The following is a 15,839-nucleotide window of genomic DNA, read 5'->3' as shown; positions in this document are numbered from 1 at the left end:
GATGCTGCTGGAGCTAAGCACATTCAGTGCCTTCTTCTTTCTGGAGCAGAAAGAGGAAGGATGGTGCACCAGTTCCTTCTCCCTGTGTCCTATGCAGGTGTGAACCTGTTCAGTCAGAGAGAGCTAAGCCAAGCAGAGAGCTCAAAACAGGTAGGACAGGTTGGGGAAATTTATGAGAAGAATTGGTTTAAAGAAAAGCAGGCTGTGAAGAGCCTGGCCATAGCACAGAGGAGACATGCTGGAGCAGGTCCTTGATAGAGAAAAGCCCGGTGGGGGTCTCCGGAGACTGCTGTGGGTCTGACAGAAACTCCGTGGAGAAGAGGAGCAGCAAGAATGGAGAAGGCAGGAGTAGGACCAAGGTGCTGAAAACACCAAGGACAGACTCCCAGTGCCTGGCCCAGAGAGGGGAGCTGCTGGCAAGGGGAGCACAGCAAGGGTTGTGTGAGTGGCGGGGCTTGAGGGCCAAGGACCTTCCACCACCTTTTGAAGCCAGCTCAGAGCTGAAGGAAACTGTCCTTGGCACATGACACAGGGAGGTGTTGGTGGGGTAGGGGCACTGGACACAGAAACCCATAGAATCACAGAATAGTTTGGATTGGAAGGGACTGTTAAAGCCCATCCAGTCCAACCCCCCTGCCAGGAGCAGGGACATATTCAACCAGATCAGGTTGCTCAGAACCCCATCCAACCTGGCCTGGAATGTTTCCAGGGATGGGGCATCCACCACCTCTCTGGGCAACCTGGGCCAGTGTTCCACCACCCTCAGTGTGAAACATTTATTCCGTATATCCAGTCTGAATCTACCTCCCTCTATTTTAAAACCATCACCCCTCGTCCTGTCCCACCAGGCCCTGCTGAAGAGTCCCTCCCCACCTTTCCTGCAGCCCCCTTTAGGCACTGGGAGCCGCTCTCAGGTCTCCCCAGAGCCTTCTTTTCTCCAGGCTGAACAGCCCCAGCTCTCTCAGCCTGGCCTCACAGCAGAGGTGCTCCAGCCCTCTCATCATCTACGTGGCCTCCTCTGGGCTCACTCCAACAGGTCCACATCTTTCTGATACTGGGGGCTCCAGAACTGGACACAGTACTCCAGGTGGGGTCTGACCAGGGCAGAGTAGAGGGGGAGAATCCCCTCCCTCGACCTGCTGGCCACGCTTCTCTTGATGCAGCCCAGGATGCGGTTGGCTTTCTGGGCTGCAAGCGCACATTGCCAGCTCATGTTGAGCTTCTCATCCACCAGCACTCCCAAGTCCTTCTCCTCAGGGCTGGTCTCCATCCATTCTCCGCCCAGCCTGTATTTGTGCCTGGGATTGCCCTGACCCAGGTGCAGGACCTTGCACTTGGCCTGGTTGAACTTCATAAGGTTGGCACAGCCCCACCTCTGCAGTCTGTCCAGGTCCCTCTGCATGGCATCCCTCCCTTCCACCGTGTCAACGGCACCACACAGCTTGGTGTCATCGACAAGCTTGCTCAGGGTGCACTCTATCCCACTGTCAGTGTTGCCGACAACGATGTTGAACAGGGCCAGGCCCAACACCAGCCCCTGAGGAACACCACTAGTCACCGGTCTCCACCTGGACATTGAGCCGTTGACCACCACTCTCTGAGTGCCAATTCCTAATCCACTGAATGGTCCATCTGTCAAATCCACATCTCTCTAGTTTAGAGAGAAGGATGTCGTGCAGGACAGTGTCAAATGCCTTGCACCTTCTGTTCATTCTCTTCACAATGCCAGATCGTACCAAGTGGATGCGAGAGATGGCCCAAATCCTGCTTCTCTCGCCTATTGTCAAGGCTGACGCATTTTTCTTTTCTCCATGTCTGTCGGTTCCTTTGGGTTTCTACCGCAACTCCAGCCACGGCACTAGCATGCCCGGACTCAGTACCTCCCTGAGGACGCCCTGCTCTCGGCGCAGAGCGGGGGGGACCTGGGGTCCCGGACCTTCCCCCGGAGGGACCCGGACCCCCGGTCATCCCCCGCCGAGAGGGGGGCAGGCGCGGCGTGGAACTCAAACCGCCGTCGTCCCCCTCAGCCAATGGCCAGCGCCGCCTCCCGCCTCCAACCAATGAGAGCGGGGGACCTCCCGTCAGCACCCAATCGGAGCTCGGGGGCGGGAGCGGCGAGTAACGCTCGGCGGCGGCGGAGTGATGGCACCGGAGCGCGGCGACCGGTCGTTCCCCGCCGGGACTGAGGGTCTTCCCCGGGTTTTCCTGCAGAGCCTGCGGACTTTGTTCGATATCCTGGATGACCGGCGGCGGGGTTATGTGCACCTACGGGAGATCGAGTCTCGCTGGCGGGGAGCGGAAGCCCGGGAGCTGCCCGCCGGGGTGATGGAGGGGTTGCGGCGGGCGGCACCGGCGAGCGGGTACCTGACCTTCGAGCGGTTCGTCGTGGGGCTGCGCGCTGCCCTGCCCGGTGCTCAGCCCCGGCTGGAGAACGGCGGCGGGCGGCGGAGCGGGGAGGAGCGGGAGCCGGGGCAGAGCCGGCCCCGCGGCCGGGGTGAGCTGGGGCGGAGGGGAGCGGGTCCGCGGGGGGAACGGCGCCGGAGGAAGAACGCGTCTGAGGGGGGAACCGGTCCGCGAGGGGGGGGGGACGGCGCAGGGGGGAGAACGGGTCCGGTAGGGTAGCTGGTTTAGGGAGGAGCACGAGGCGGGGGGAGCGGGGCCCGGGGGAGTCGGGCGGCTGGGGGAGGGCAGGCTGGGCTCCACTCGGGCCGCGCAGCCCCGATCCCTTGCTCCGGGCTGGAACTAGCAGCCAGCTCCGCCGCGGGCCTGCTGCGACACCCCGCCAAAGTTACTGATATTTCGAATTTTGGCTTTGGTGGGGCAGGATCCCAGCGGCGGGGACCACGCTGCTCCCGCGGGCTGGCGCTGCCCTTCGCCATTCTCCCCGCCTGCGTGCCGCTCTGTGTGGAGCGGCGACAAGAAAGATTAAGGGCTTTACCCTAACGTGTTCCCCGTTGTCCCCTGTGGGTGACCTTCCTCGGGAGTGGCCCCGGGGTCTCCGAGAGCTGAGCGCCTTGGCCGGGGTGAGAGCTGCGGTCGCGGAGCAGCCCTGTGCTTGGGTGGGCTCCTTGCCGCAGCTGGGCGCTCGGAAAAGCTCGGGTCACCGTTTCATCCACGTTCTGGACAAAAAAAAAAAAAAAAAAAAAAAAGCAAAACCCGACCCTTTTGTTTGGATCATCCTGCAGCACTATTTACGATAATAGATAATTAAGCAACAGTTAAATGGGAAAGCGGCGTCAGGGAGATGCACTTTGCTGTCCCCAAGCGCTGTCTGGGTGGCTAGGCTCTCTCTGCGGAGGACACCAGCAGGTCCCTGTGGCCTCTGCCCCTTCCTCAGGACGTGAGGTCCCCAGACCGCCACTGCCAGGTGGCAGCTGACCTTGGCAAGGGGGAGACCATCCCACCACCATCATGATTTGTGGCTGATCTGTAGGAGGCATTATAAGGAAACCAGGCTTCAGGACTTATCATGTGTAGGTAATAATTATTTATCTAGATTTGTGAAGTGCTTTGATATCTACAGACACCGAGGTCTGTGTGAGGAGCTGGTGTTTGTTATTGCAACACTTGAGTGCGATGACTTCCTCTACCTGTAGAAAGTTGTCTGGGCTGGTTTGCCTTCCCTTCCCACCTGCTCCCTGCCCTTCCCTTCTTCTGCTGGGTGGAGAAGAAACTTTAACCGTGGCTGAGGTTCTCTGCTTTCCATTTTGCCTCCAGACTAATCACTGGAGCTTCATCTAGGGAAAAGTTATTAAGCAGGCTAAGTTTTTTGTCGCTGAGACTGTAAATCTGGAAAAACCTGAAAAAAAATCCTGCTTGGTAAATAAACAGCAAATGGAAAGCTCTGCCCTGGAAAGGAGCAGGCAGGTGACTACAGCAGCTTTCTGGTTGCTGAGGATCTTGCGGTTATAGGCTGATGTTATACTGATGTCCACAGCCTTGCGGGCAGGGTTCGTGCCTCAGCCCTTGCTGCCGGTTTCCCACAGTGTAGGGCCGTATTCTGGCACCAGCCCTTGAATTTCAGGTTCATTCAGCAGCTTAGCGAATGGTATAACTCAGAGTTAGTTATTCTTTCTCTTTCAGCTCCAGTTCCTGCACAGCTTCCCGGGGCTGTTGTTGAACGGGTAGATGTTCTCCTCAACTGACGGTGAGGGGAGCTGGGCACTGCTGTGGCAGGACGTGGCTCTGTCTCACTGCAGCGAAATGTGCTGGGTGCTGCGAGCTGCCCACAGGTCCAGGAAGCCCTGTCTCCGTTAAGATAATATTGTTTGGGCTCGAGGCTGGTCTAAGCCTCCAGCTGCATGAGGCATCTTCTGTAAGAACCCAAACAAGTGCAGCAAGATGGTGTATCAGTGCTCATCAACTGCAGAAAGTCTGAGGAAGGTCTCCCTGTCTGTGTTTTGGGGGCAGGAGGTGCTCCCAGGATGCCACCCTGGCTCGGCTTTCTGGTCCAGGGGACATCTGCATGCATCAGAGGTGATTTGGATGTGAATTGTGGTGAGATAGCAAAGGCTGGGGCCAGGTGATCCTTCTGATGCGTCCAGGGGTGCAGTGAGACAGTGGGACAGTGATTCGGTCCCCTCTTCCCCGCTAACCTCCATTAGCGTATGGGCAGATGTGCTTCTGAAGAAGTCCCTGTTCAGAGTCAGCTTCCAGCTTCTCAGAGACTCTCGGCAGCCCCCACGCTGCTGCTGGGCACCCACCATGGTCTGTGGGGAGCCCATGGTGTCTGCTGGGCGCAGGGATGGTGGGGCTGATAGAGAGGAAGTCACTGGGCACAGAAGTCACTGTGATGGCTTCCCTACCACTGGTGCCTCGGTGGCTCGTCACAGCAGCATCCGAGCGTCTTGGGGTCTTTGCCCTTGTGGTTCCCCCGAGAGCAGAAGGTGCCTTGCCCAGGAGGTCTATGGTGGCCCTGGGCACTGCCTCCTCCCTGACACAGTGCTTGCCTTCGCTGCTGCAGTGGCCTGGCTCTAGCAGCTGCCTGGAGAGCTGATGGCCCTGGCAGGAAGGTGGGGATGGTTTGTAGGCAGCTGTTACTGGCTGGGCATTGCCAAGGAGAGGTGTGTAGGTGTGGAAAGGAGCCCTGACATGTCTGCTCCATCCTGGACACTTGCTCTGGCTGGCGAGCGCTGGGCTCGTGCCTTGCAGGGGCAGAGAGGCTGTGGGAGGGAGGAGGCCATCCTGTATCTCACAGTAGGATCCCTTCTGCCTCTGGTGAGCTGGTTCTGCTCTTTCCCTATGAAGAACTGATCCCCGCTTGTTAGCAGGATCCAGTTTTGGCCATGACATTGTCAGCTCAGGTGCACAGAGCTCAGCTGTTTGGCCAGGGAGTGTCTTCTTGCAGGTTCAGCTCAGCTCAACCTGGTACTTCCAAATAACAGCAGCAAAAAGCTTTTTAATGTGTTTTTGCCCTGCAGCTCTTCCCAGAGGTGCTCCTGGCTTTGCTTTGGGATTCTGCCTATGGAAGCTATCTTTGGTTTTGGCGCTGTTCCTCAGCTTCCCAAGCAGGATGTGCTATGAGTCTGCTAGGAGGACATGTGCGTGGTTGTACTGGTCTTGCTGGATTTCTCCCACGTAGGTATGGGTGCGTGAAACCAAAGACAGCTGGCAAAGCAGATGAGTGGGTGGTATCCAAGACTTTGTGTTTATTGACATGCTGGAGACCTGTCGATGCCAGAGCACTTGCTGGTAGGAGAAGCAGGATGCCAGGATGGACCAGAAGGAGGATTTTTCCCATACCACAGTGGCTTGTTTCCCCGGCGACATAAAGTGACAGGCTGAGCGCAGTGCTTGTGTAGCGTTGCCTGCTGCTGAATCTGAGTCCAGCTCCCATTGCTGAACTGGCACAACCGTGGCAGCACAGACAGCACCGGTGTGGTGCAGCTCTCCCAGACCTCTTTGCCTCAAGGTGAAGGGTGGCTCCTGCGGCCGTCGCTGCCTTCTCTTGCGTCGTGTCCATGTGTTTGACTGAGGAGATCTGTGGAGCAGTGGGCAATGCCAGCCCAGGCAATGCTGTGTGCCCTGTCTTGGCACTTGCAGTCCTTCTTGCCCCGCAGGGAACGCAATAGACCTGTGCCAGGCAACTCTGGCACCAGGGAGCCGGTGCATGCCTGACCCCTGGGAGAAGGATGTGGTGATGGGTGGGTGTGCCTGGGAGATATATGGGGAGCCGGTCCTGAGGAGATGTTTTCCCCAGCTGCCTCACTGCCTGCCTTCGCTTGCCTACCTCCCTGCTGCTCTTGTTTGAAAGCCAAGTTGGGAAAGAAACTCTTGAGGAAAGCTGTGTGCAGAGAGCAGGGTGAGCTGCAAGAGCAAGGGGGTGAGCAGTATGCCGGGTCTGCTGGGGACTCGGCAGGGGACCGAGGCAAGAGGGGAGATGCAGCAGACTTGCTGCCTGGGCACGTCTGGGGAGGGTGCTGGCTGCACCCTTGGCTGCCCTGGCGCTGTGACTCGGGACAGCAGGGTGGTGCTCTGCCAGCTCGGCCAGAACTGGGGATCTGAACTGGCTCGGCTGTGGCTGCAGGACTGCATTTCTGGCGAGTTCACCAGGGTGGGTGGTCTGAGGCTTGTACTGACTGTTCTGCAGGTACCCAGCCAGTACCTGCTTTGGCGTACAGGCAGCACAGGTAGGAGGTGTCTGATCCAGCCTAAAACCTGCTGGTATGAGCTTAATCTGCAAAAATAGGTTATGTGTGGATTTGCACCTGCATCATTTGTTTGCAGTAGATCTATCTTTTGCAAAATAGTATGTTGGGATTTCAATAAAATTTTGGAAACCCTGCAGCCTGATTTACTCTATAGTCAGACCACAGGCATGAGGTCTGTGGGGAGACGTCTGCATGGCCAAGCCCATCTCTAAGTAGGAGCCAGGACTCGTGAGGATGGGACGAGGGTAGGCAGTATCGCTGATGGTTTAATTACCTGTGCTGGAACTGAAACAGCGTTGCCTGAAAAGCTGCCTGCTTTTTGCAGAAGATGACCGCTGAGGTCTGTTACCAGCCTGGCACAGCAAATTGTTGCTGAAGCCTGCCCTGCCCCTATAAATATACAAGCAGGCACTCGGGCCAGTGCTTTGCTCAGCTGCTCCCTACCATGTCTGTTTGCAAGACCACCCTGCAGATAGTCCCATAGAAGTGGCTGTGGGGAGGTTTTTGTCACAAGCAGCTGGTGGCCTGATGCTTTCCTCTGTTACAGGTGGCGATGCTAAGGCTGCTGGACACTCACAGGGAGATGAAGGCCATCCAGGGGCTGGGGACGCTCGGAGGCATCAGAGGGGACATGCAGAGCACCGGAGGCACACCATCACCAACGGTGTGGACTTCAGCATGGTAAGGGGGTCCTGCCATGGGCTCCAGCAAGGTGCCCCAAGTCCCTGGGGGAAGGTGGATTGCAGGGGTCTCGCCACTGACAACAGCTCTGTTTGCGCTGTGGCTCTCCCCTGCCCACCCTGCACATGTGGGCCGTGGGGTGTCGGGCAGATCCTGGTATTTTGGATACAAAGCTCTGTTGATGTACATGGAGGTCCTACCATTTCTTCTCCCTGCCTGGCACGATTCGGGACAGAAGGCACTTCAGGAGGCGTGCATTCCCCTGCCTTCCCCCAGAATGTGGTCAGCCCACAGAGCCAGCGGTCGACTGCACGGGTGCCTTCCCCATAGGCAAAAACCTAGGCAGGGAAAGGCAAACGTGTAGGTATAGCAGCAGATGAGTCTCTGGGCCTTTCAAGCACTCCAGCGAAAGTCAGGTACACTCTGCGCTGGCGAGCGGTGGTGTCAGGCTGTGTCCCCTGCCAGATGGTCTCTGTAGATCAGGGCTCAAGCATGCTGATCCTCCTGGCTCCTGAGAGACTTTTTGCCAGTAATAGTGAGAAATCAGCATTGAGTTTAGCCGGGCAGCCCAGGATGGAGGGGTCTGCTGCCCTGTCTCTGTCCCCAGGTGGAGAGGCTTGGATCAAATTGCCTACATGAAGGGATTGGCACTGCTCACAAGTGGGATGGAGAAGCTGCTCACAAGCTCAAGCTAAATTTTCCTGAGAAGAGAGCCAGGACCCAGCTTGCAGCATGAGTGGTTGTCTGGAGCTCCTCTCACCAGTGTCAGCGCTGCTGACAAGGCTGTCTCTGTCACCTCTACACTTCCACTCCTCACACTCTGGTGTCACCCTGCTCTCAGAGCCCAGTGGGGCTGACTGGCAGTGCAGACAGGATTGATTGCAGCCCGGCACTGGCCTTGGGAGACATAATGTGCCCCAATGCCTGGCCTGGGGATGAGGGGGTTTGTGCGCAGCTGGTTTGCTGGGCTTTTAGTCATGCAAGGGGTTGGGGTGCTCTTGGGCTGAGGGGGTCTCTGCAGAGAGGTGCTGGCAAGGAGTAATAAATGTAGATGTGTGCTTCTGGGAGCGTCTGGTTCTCAGTTTTTGTGGTTGGGAGTTGCTGCTTTAGAAAGGGGAAGGTCACTCCTTCCCTGGCAAGGCTCTTCCCTGTGCGTGCAGCTCCAGGCTGGAGCCCATCGCTGCTGTGAGCTTAAGGTCCTGCCTAGTACTGGTGAGGAGGGGCTGGTGGCCAGCGTGTCTGCTGAGAGCTGGGGTTTGTTCCCAGCTCTGCCGCAAGCACTTTTGCTCTGGGCTTGTGTTGCCCTTGCCTCTGTTTCCCCAAGTTGTTGTGGGGAGGGCAGTGGAAGGGAGGTCCTCTGCCTTTCTTCCCCTCTCCCCATGTACCTGAGTGCTGCGCTGGCTTTAGCATGCTCCTCCCTGGAAAAGGGGCATCTGTCCCTGTCCTACAGTGAGAAGCCTTCCTTGGCACCCCAGCAGGAGCTTTGGGTACTAATCCCACCTCTGAGCATACCAAGACAGTTGGAGCAGGTTTGAGTCCAGCAAGGACTGAATTCCTCTGCAGGGCGGTGCTGTCACCTCTCCCCTGATGCTGGGAGGTTGTTGGGTCCCCGCAGAGACAAGGCACTTGGCTGTGATAAGGCTGATTTGCCTAAAGCCCATGGGAGGATGGGAGCGCCAGTGTCCATCCTGCATCCCAGAATACAACAGGACCAGTTCATCCTGAGCAGTGAAGTGGAGGTGTGGGGGGCTGTGCTGCAGCCCCAGGACCCTTTGCACGAGTACAGCTGGTGTCAGCTCAGCTGGTGTTTTCCAGCCAGTCCATCATCGATCGGCCTGATTTCCCCATGGCCACAGGGAGTAGCTGGGATGAGACCTTCTGTGAGAGGCTGAGCGCTTTCATGTGTAGGCAGCCCAGTGTACGGCACTGTCCCCTCCCCTCCTACCCCGGGTGGCACCAGCCGGGTCCAGCACTCTGTCTTCCTCCTGCTCCAGAAGCTGTTTCTGCCCCTAGAGCGTCCCGTCCTTAGCGAGACGCCATCTGTCCCCACGCCTCTCAGAGCTGGTGATGTCCCGCTGCTCTGTGGGATGCTGCCTCTTCCTTCGGTCACCGTGCTGGCCAGCAAGCCTCGTGGGACCAGGGCAGGCCAGGCAGTCGCAGGCTGCAGCCCAAGCTGGGTGGTGGTCCTTGCCACATACAGAACCTTCTTCATACCCCTCAGCAACAGCCTGCGTAGCACCAAGGCTCTGCGCTTTTTCCTGTGGGTACGTCCTCTTTGGTCTGTCTGTCCATCCAGGCGTGTGGTGGGGGCGGCTGTCGTGTTGTAAACAGCATTTCCAGGAGCAGCGGGAGCAAGAGCAGCCCTGGCATAAAGGGCAGCTGGCATGGGAACAGGGAAGTGCTGGTGGCCAAGAAGAAGATCTTGGTATGGTCTCACTTGTCCCCAGGGGTGGGTATCTGTTCAGGGTCACTTCTGAGCTGAGTCACTCCCCTCCAGATGCTCTCCAAAGCAGCAGGAGAGGTTGCTTCTGGGTGATCAAAGTTGCCTTGGTGCCTGAAGGAGACTCTCCTGGAGCCCAGTCTGTGCTCTGGGTGGTGGACGCCAGGCTGTATTGTGGCAGAAAGGCCACAGGCTGGCAGCTCCCCATGCTCTTGGCATGGAGCCGGGGGCAGGAGCTGGGGGAGCAGGCGGGCACAGCTCAGGAGAAGCAGAGCGGGAGCCCTGGGGTCGCTGGGTGAGGGCTGATGCACCGGTCACTCTGTTCCCCAGGGATGTCCCCTCTTCTCTCACCACCTCTGTGATTGCCAGTGGCAGCGCAGTGCTGAGGGCCAGCAGAAGAAGGTAGCAGGGGACCCTGTGTCCCCTGGGGCGCAGGCCACTGCTCCAGCCCCACTGTTGATGGAGGGGCCGAGCCAACCGCCCTGGCTGTGCCACAACCCAATGCGGGGTCCTGCTCTGCTCGTCCCAGGGTGCTGATCTGGGGACAGGTGCCCTGGGCACCCTTGTAGGAGTCTTCTAGGCGCATAAACTTCCCTGCTTTCAAGGTGCTTGAACCTGAAAGACTGGCAGAGACACTCAGCAGAAAGGTATGCATCTCAGCTCCAAGATGCCTTGGAGGTAAAGAATAGGAGGAAGCAGAGCGCTGGGAAAACAGGGCAGCAGGTTTGCCCCTGGCTTCCAGTCTGCACACTTAGCTCAGCTGCTTGCCAGTCACCAAAAGCTGTGTGAGGGGCATGGGATTTGTAGAGCGGGCCCTGTACCTGCTGCGTCCCTGGATAAATACAAGATGGAGAAATCTGTTTCTGCAGTGAGGAGCAGGATTGTGGAGGTGGCCTGACTGTCCTTAGCCTGCTTCAGTTGTTCTCCCAAACCAGAGAACTCTTCCTCCAAAGCAGCACCAGGCAGCAGCCATCATCCTGCTCCTCAGTGACTTTTCATGGGGAGAGGGGCTGAGACCCCTGCCCATATCCATGTGCCTCTGTGCCTCATGAAGAAACCAGCTCCTGGGGCTTGACAAGGCCTTGGTGGGGAGGAGGTGACATCTCTGTGTACTCTGTCCTGCAGCTGAAGCACATGAAGGAGCTGGAACAGGAGAAGGATTTCCTGCTGCAGGGTCTGGAGCTGATAGAACGCACCCGGGAGTGGTACCACCAGCACATCCAGTTCATGCAGGAACGCCAGAGGCTTCTGGGGAAGAACAAAACCAGTGCAGTGAGTCTGGGGCTTGTTCTTGGGGTGCCTGTCTGCTTGGGAGGGTCTGTTGCTGCCCTGTGGGCTTGGAGAACCAAGCTGGGACTTGGCTGGACCCAGCTGGCGCAGTGGTAACCCCCAGTCTCTTATTCCTCCCCATCTCCCAGGAATTCCTCCCTGAGGGCAGCCAGAGCCACCTGGGGCACATGGTCCCCAAGCTGCAGGAGGTGAACCGCTGCCTGAGTGACCTCCTTTCCACTGCTGGCAAGGTGAGAGCAGCAGATTAGCAGCATGTAGTTGTCTGCATGAGCTTGGGACCCATCCCGTCCCCCCCCTCATGCTGGTGGCTTGGCTGACATCGAAGCTGCCAGAGTTTCCCTGGGCTCTGGGGAGGTGACTTGGCTCCGTGGGCAAGACAGCGGATGGGGGACAGCCAAGAGGACAGCACAGGTGGTCTTGAGGTGGGCTGGGAGATGCTCAAGCATTTGGAGGACTGAAGGAGATCCCCAAAAAGGTGCAGCAATTGTCAAGTGAATAAGGAAACCATCCTGCTGAGGTGCTCAGTCAGTCTCCTCAGAGCTGACTGTCCTGCCAGGCTCCTGGCAGCAGCTGGGCACACCAGCAGGAATGCTTCCCACCTCTGCCTGCCTTGCTGGAGACTGTGTTGGCCTCTCCTGGGGTCTTAATCCTGTGCTGGGCTTCTGTCAGTTCCCTGTGTGCCACAGAAACAGCTTCCTGCCTTGGGAAAGGCTGGGGAGGGCCACTGACAAGGAGGCTCAATGTCTAATCCCTTCCCTTCGTCTCTGCAGGCAGTGAACCCCTCCTCAGCTCTGAGCAGGCTGGTCCCCATGGCGTCCCCAGCCTCAGCAGGCTCCCAGCAAGCCATCAACATGTTGAAGGAGCAAAACCGGCTTCTCACCAAGGTGCGTAGGTTACGGGAGGAGGAGATCCCCTTGGAGGGGCTGAGAGAGGAGCAGGGGTGGGGTGGGGTAGGGGAAGGAATATGAGGCAGTGGAAAGTGTTCCTTCAGCTTGGCCAAACTGGGTGATCCCAGAGAAGGGTGTGTGGGCTGAGACCTCCTGTCACTCAAGTGTGTCCAGCTGTTTGCTGGGTGAGTGTCCATGGGGAGGGATGGGGCATCCCTGCGGAGGGAGAAGACTGTGACAACAGCAGGTCACGAGAAGGTGCAGATACTGCAACTGGGCTCTGTGAGCAGAGCTGCTGGGGAAGGGGCACCTGAGATGCCCCTGCCAGGGCTGGGCTCACCGCTGAGGTTCACATCTCAGCACCAGCAACGCAGCACACACCAGCATTTTCCTCCTCTGAGCAGCATTTTCCTCCCTCTGTCCCATGCAGGAGGTGACTGACAAGAGCGAACGCATCACCCAGCTGGAGCAGGAGAAATCTGCCCTGATCAAGCAGCTCTTTGAGGCTCGTGCCCGCAATAACCACGAAACAAGCCAGCTGGACTCCACCTTCATCTAGTGCCCATCTCCTTGCTCCCCGTCCTCCAGCTTCCTCGGGGGTTTTGTGGGACTCTTGCCCAAAACCCATTGCACCTGTTGCTCCAGGTGTTGTATCTTGAGGTCTCGAGGTCTGGAGCTGCCGGTGGCATCTCTGCAAGAGGAAGCCAGGAAGGCGCTTCCCTAACCTGCCTGGGGAGCATCCCCGCACTGCTCTGCTGCTGGGCTTTCCAGCCCTGCTGCTCTCAAGCTGCTCCTTTTCTGTCTCTAAACGGACTGCAGGGACTATGCCTCCAGCCCCGTGGTCCCCAGCGTGCTGGGGAAAGTGGCCACTGCCCGTGCTGTGTGCATGGGGAGGAGCTGCTATGCCCTTGGCCTGACTTGGGCTGAATTTTGAGTGCTCTCATATAAAGGTGATGCATCTTCAACACTCCAGCTGGCATCTCCAGGCAAGCCTGGCCGTTGAAGGGCGGCCTGTGCCCTGCTTGTCCTGCTGTCAAGACAAGATTGAAAATCCCATGGGACACGCCTGGAGCCTCTCTGCTGCCTGAGTTCTCCCTGACAGTGACAGTGTACTGGGCCAGAGCAGTGCCCAAGCTGGTGCTCCTCCTGGGGCAATCCTTCTTTCCAGTTTACGGTAGCAATGCCATAGTGGCTGTTTACACATCTGCAGGCTCCTGTAGTTAATGAGCCATAGACCCAAACGAGGTAGCCTGTACCTCTGAGCTGCTGTTTCAGGCTGTTTGCAGATTGAGGTGACACCTCTACATTCCTTCATTTGGCTTGGCCTGGCAAATCTTTCCTTATGAGTGTGAGACATTTTTTTCTTGATGACTTTAAAAGGAGAGGTGATGTCCTGCATCATAAAGATGCTATCACAGCCCTAACTTCACGGGGAGACTTTAGGACAAGGTTTTGTGTTTAACTGAGCATCGGTGATGGATCAGAGGCTGGTGGGCTCTTTCCTTTGCACAACTCCATGTGAAGAAATGGCAGCTTTACCTGTCCTGGTGTTGTACACTGGCTCCCTAGGGTGACATCCCAACTGTGGACTGTGCCCCAGGTCCCTTGAGGTGGTGCTGGGGATCTAAGCGTGGGTCTGATTAGACTTGTGTGTTTCAGGATACTTCCTCCTGCCCACCCAGCTCAGTGGTGATGCTTGAGCTTGAGCTGAACGATATCTTCCACTGTAGCTCGGTACTTGGTATTTATGGTACTTTCATAGGAAATCCTTGTGAATCCTCGTGTAGCACAGGCCTGGCCCTCCGTAGTTCCAAGACCAGGACCTTTCTCTCCAGTGTTATTTCATGCTCTGACTCTTCTGGCACAAAGCTGTGGCACAATGCACTGAGCTGGGCAGAAGGTGCTGGACCTGCCCTGCAGTGGGCTGGGCACCATGCAGACCGATTCCTTTCTTGCTCCTGTTTTTATCTGTCCGGTGCTTTCTGTCCCATCTAGCTGCTCTCTCTGAGGCTGATCTTGACCTGAAGAGGCAAGGCACAAATCCCTGCTCTACCCTTGTGCGTGCTGCCCTGTGCCAGAGTGGAGATGAGCAGAGAGCCAGGGAGAGGGAGGAGGAGAAGAGGCAAGGCCTTGGCTGGTTGTGTCCCCTGACTGCAGGAGTAGGGTACTAGTTGTCCCCTGGGCATCGGTGCCTGCCATCTCTTTCGTGATGCCACCTCTGGTGTCCAGTGCCTGTTTTGCCTTAGGTTTGATTAGAAGTGATCCTCTTTGTGAAAAGGGTCACTTTCTTGTCTGTAGGGATAATAAAGTGGGGTGAACTATTTACTTTATCTGCCTGTCTCTGCCTAAATCAGCCCATCTGCTGCTGTGAGCCTTGAAGTTCCTGACTGTTCTGTCCCGCGAGATGTGCGGTGAGCTGAGGCTCATGGTCTGTGCATGAGGAGCCTGGGGGAGGTCCCTGCTCCAGGTCATGTTCCCATGCACTTTCCCTCTGAGCTTTCCCTGTGCTCTGGGGCTGGAGATCCTCTGGTCTGTCCTCACCGCTGTGAGGTGGGGTTGTGAAGCTGCCTGCACCCCTTCCAGTGCTTGTAGCTTCATCTGGCTGCTCCTCTAGAAGCTGTCCTGGGGGCTGGTACTCCTCAGGTGGTGCTGGTTTAGTTCACCACCTCTTTTTTTTTTTCAAGCCCCCTCCCTGTGGGGCGAGCAGAGACCTCTGGGGCTGAGCCTCTCCTCCTGGGAGTGGAGTGGGACTCGAGCCAAGTCCCCACAGCTGGGAGAGGGATCTTTGCGAGTCCCAGACAGGGTGAGGAGGGAGGCAGTGATTGCCCTCAGTTCCCATTTCAAACCTTTGCTTGGATGCAGAGCCCGTGAGGGCTTTCAAAGCAAGGAGAGGATCATTGCCCCTGCTGAGCACTGCTCTGTGCAGAGCCAGGGAGCTCTGCCCCCGCCCTGTGGCTGCCCTGGCCCAAGGGAACATCCCAGCTATGGCCCAGCAGTGCTGGCCCTGGGCCCACTTCCTGTGGGGCCGCTGCCAGGGTGGCAGGGGAGTTCCGGAAGCGTGGTGGGCCTGGGGGGCCAGGGTCCCCCTCAGAGCTGCAGGGCTGACCTCGAGCTGTTGCCCAGGCCTGGCCATGCTGCTTCTGGGTCCCTGATGGGTCTGGCCTGTGCCTGACCCTCACGTGTGTGTCTGGGCTGTGTTCACGTCGGCACCCTTAGCTGTGGGGGCTGCGGCGGTGGTCTGGGAGCCATGTGACCTGGGCTTGTGGCCAGGTCTGTAAGCGATGCATTGGGTGACGTGGGTGAGCATCTTCCCTTCCTTTTGAGCTCTGTTCCCGCTAGAGCTGAGTTTGCACAGATCTGTGAACATGCCTCTGGGGCTCTCATCACAGCTGGAAACTGCTGTGTAAAGCTGCGGTCCGCACTGGGAAGAGCTGGAGCAGGTCTCTGCTGTCCCCAGCCAGGACAGTTCTGCTGCCCCACATCACCTCAGCCCCTCCACGCCTGAGGGTGTCAAACCCAGGTGCAGCACCATGCAGTCAGCACTCGCGTCACCAGGTGTTTGTCCCAGGTGCCAGGGTGAGACCACACCTGGGGTCCCTGCTGCCAGAGCCTGGTGATGGGTACTGCTGTCGGGAGTGAGGTGTGCTTGGCCCTCGCCTGGGCTCAATCCAGAGATGTTCCTGGCCACCGAGTTGCCCTGGGGGATGTAGGATCTCGACCTCTGTGTCCTCAGCCATGCAGTTTGGGAAAGATCCAGTCACCCAGGTCTATTTGTAGTTTCTCTCCTTCTGCCCAGCTCCATGCCCTTCTCACGCCCTTGGAGGCTGGGCTGCGTGCCCAGCTACCTCCCTTAGAGAAAGGCTGCTCTCCCAGCAGAGCAATTATCCCAAA

The 15,839-nt window shown here is 57.7% G+C and overlaps 1 protein-coding gene across 1 annotated transcript; it reads left to right on the top strand.

Annotated features, from left to right (window-relative positions):
- Positions 1-2,142: 2,142 nt before the first annotated feature.
- Positions 2,143-14,278, top strand: SAPCD2 (suppressor APC domain containing 2). The gene is made up of 6 exons (XM_086763824.1): positions 2,143-2,494; positions 7,198-7,331; positions 10,897-11,043; positions 11,190-11,291; positions 11,832-11,945; positions 12,379-14,278. Exons 1-6 carry the CDS (start codon positions 2,143-2,145, stop codon positions 12,505-12,507), a joined length of 978 nt encoding a protein of 325 aa, XP_086619950.1. The 3' UTR covers positions 12,508-14,278.
- The last annotated feature ends 1,561 nt before the right edge of the window (positions 14,279-15,839 follow it).

This window comes from Chlamydotis macqueenii, chromosome 20 (assembly GCF_036417535.1).
Source record: "Chlamydotis macqueenii isolate bChlMac1 chromosome 20, bChlMac1.mat, whole genome shotgun sequence".
NCBI classification, from domain to species: domain Eukaryota; kingdom Metazoa; phylum Chordata; class Aves; order Otidiformes; family Otididae; genus Chlamydotis; species Chlamydotis macqueenii.
Note: the sequence above shows the minus strand (reverse complement) of the source record. Positions and strands in the feature narration are given on the sequence as shown.

What these genes read in the sequence shown, in the direction of transcription:
- SAPCD2 (XM_086763824.1), top strand. Translation starts at nt 2,143, where the DNA reads ATGGCACCGGAGCGCGGCGACCGGTCGTTCCCCGCCGGGACTGAGGGT. An exon ending in GAGCCGGCCCCGCGGCCGGG is followed by an intron (nt 2,495 to 7,197) that starts GTGAGCTGGGGC and finishes CCTCTGTTACAG; the next exon opens with GTGGCGATGCTAAGGCTGCT. An exon ending in TCCTTTCCACTGCTGGCAAG is followed by an intron (nt 11,292 to 11,831) that starts GTGAGAGCAGCA and finishes TCGTCTCTGCAG; the next exon opens with GCAGTGAACCCCTCCTCAGC.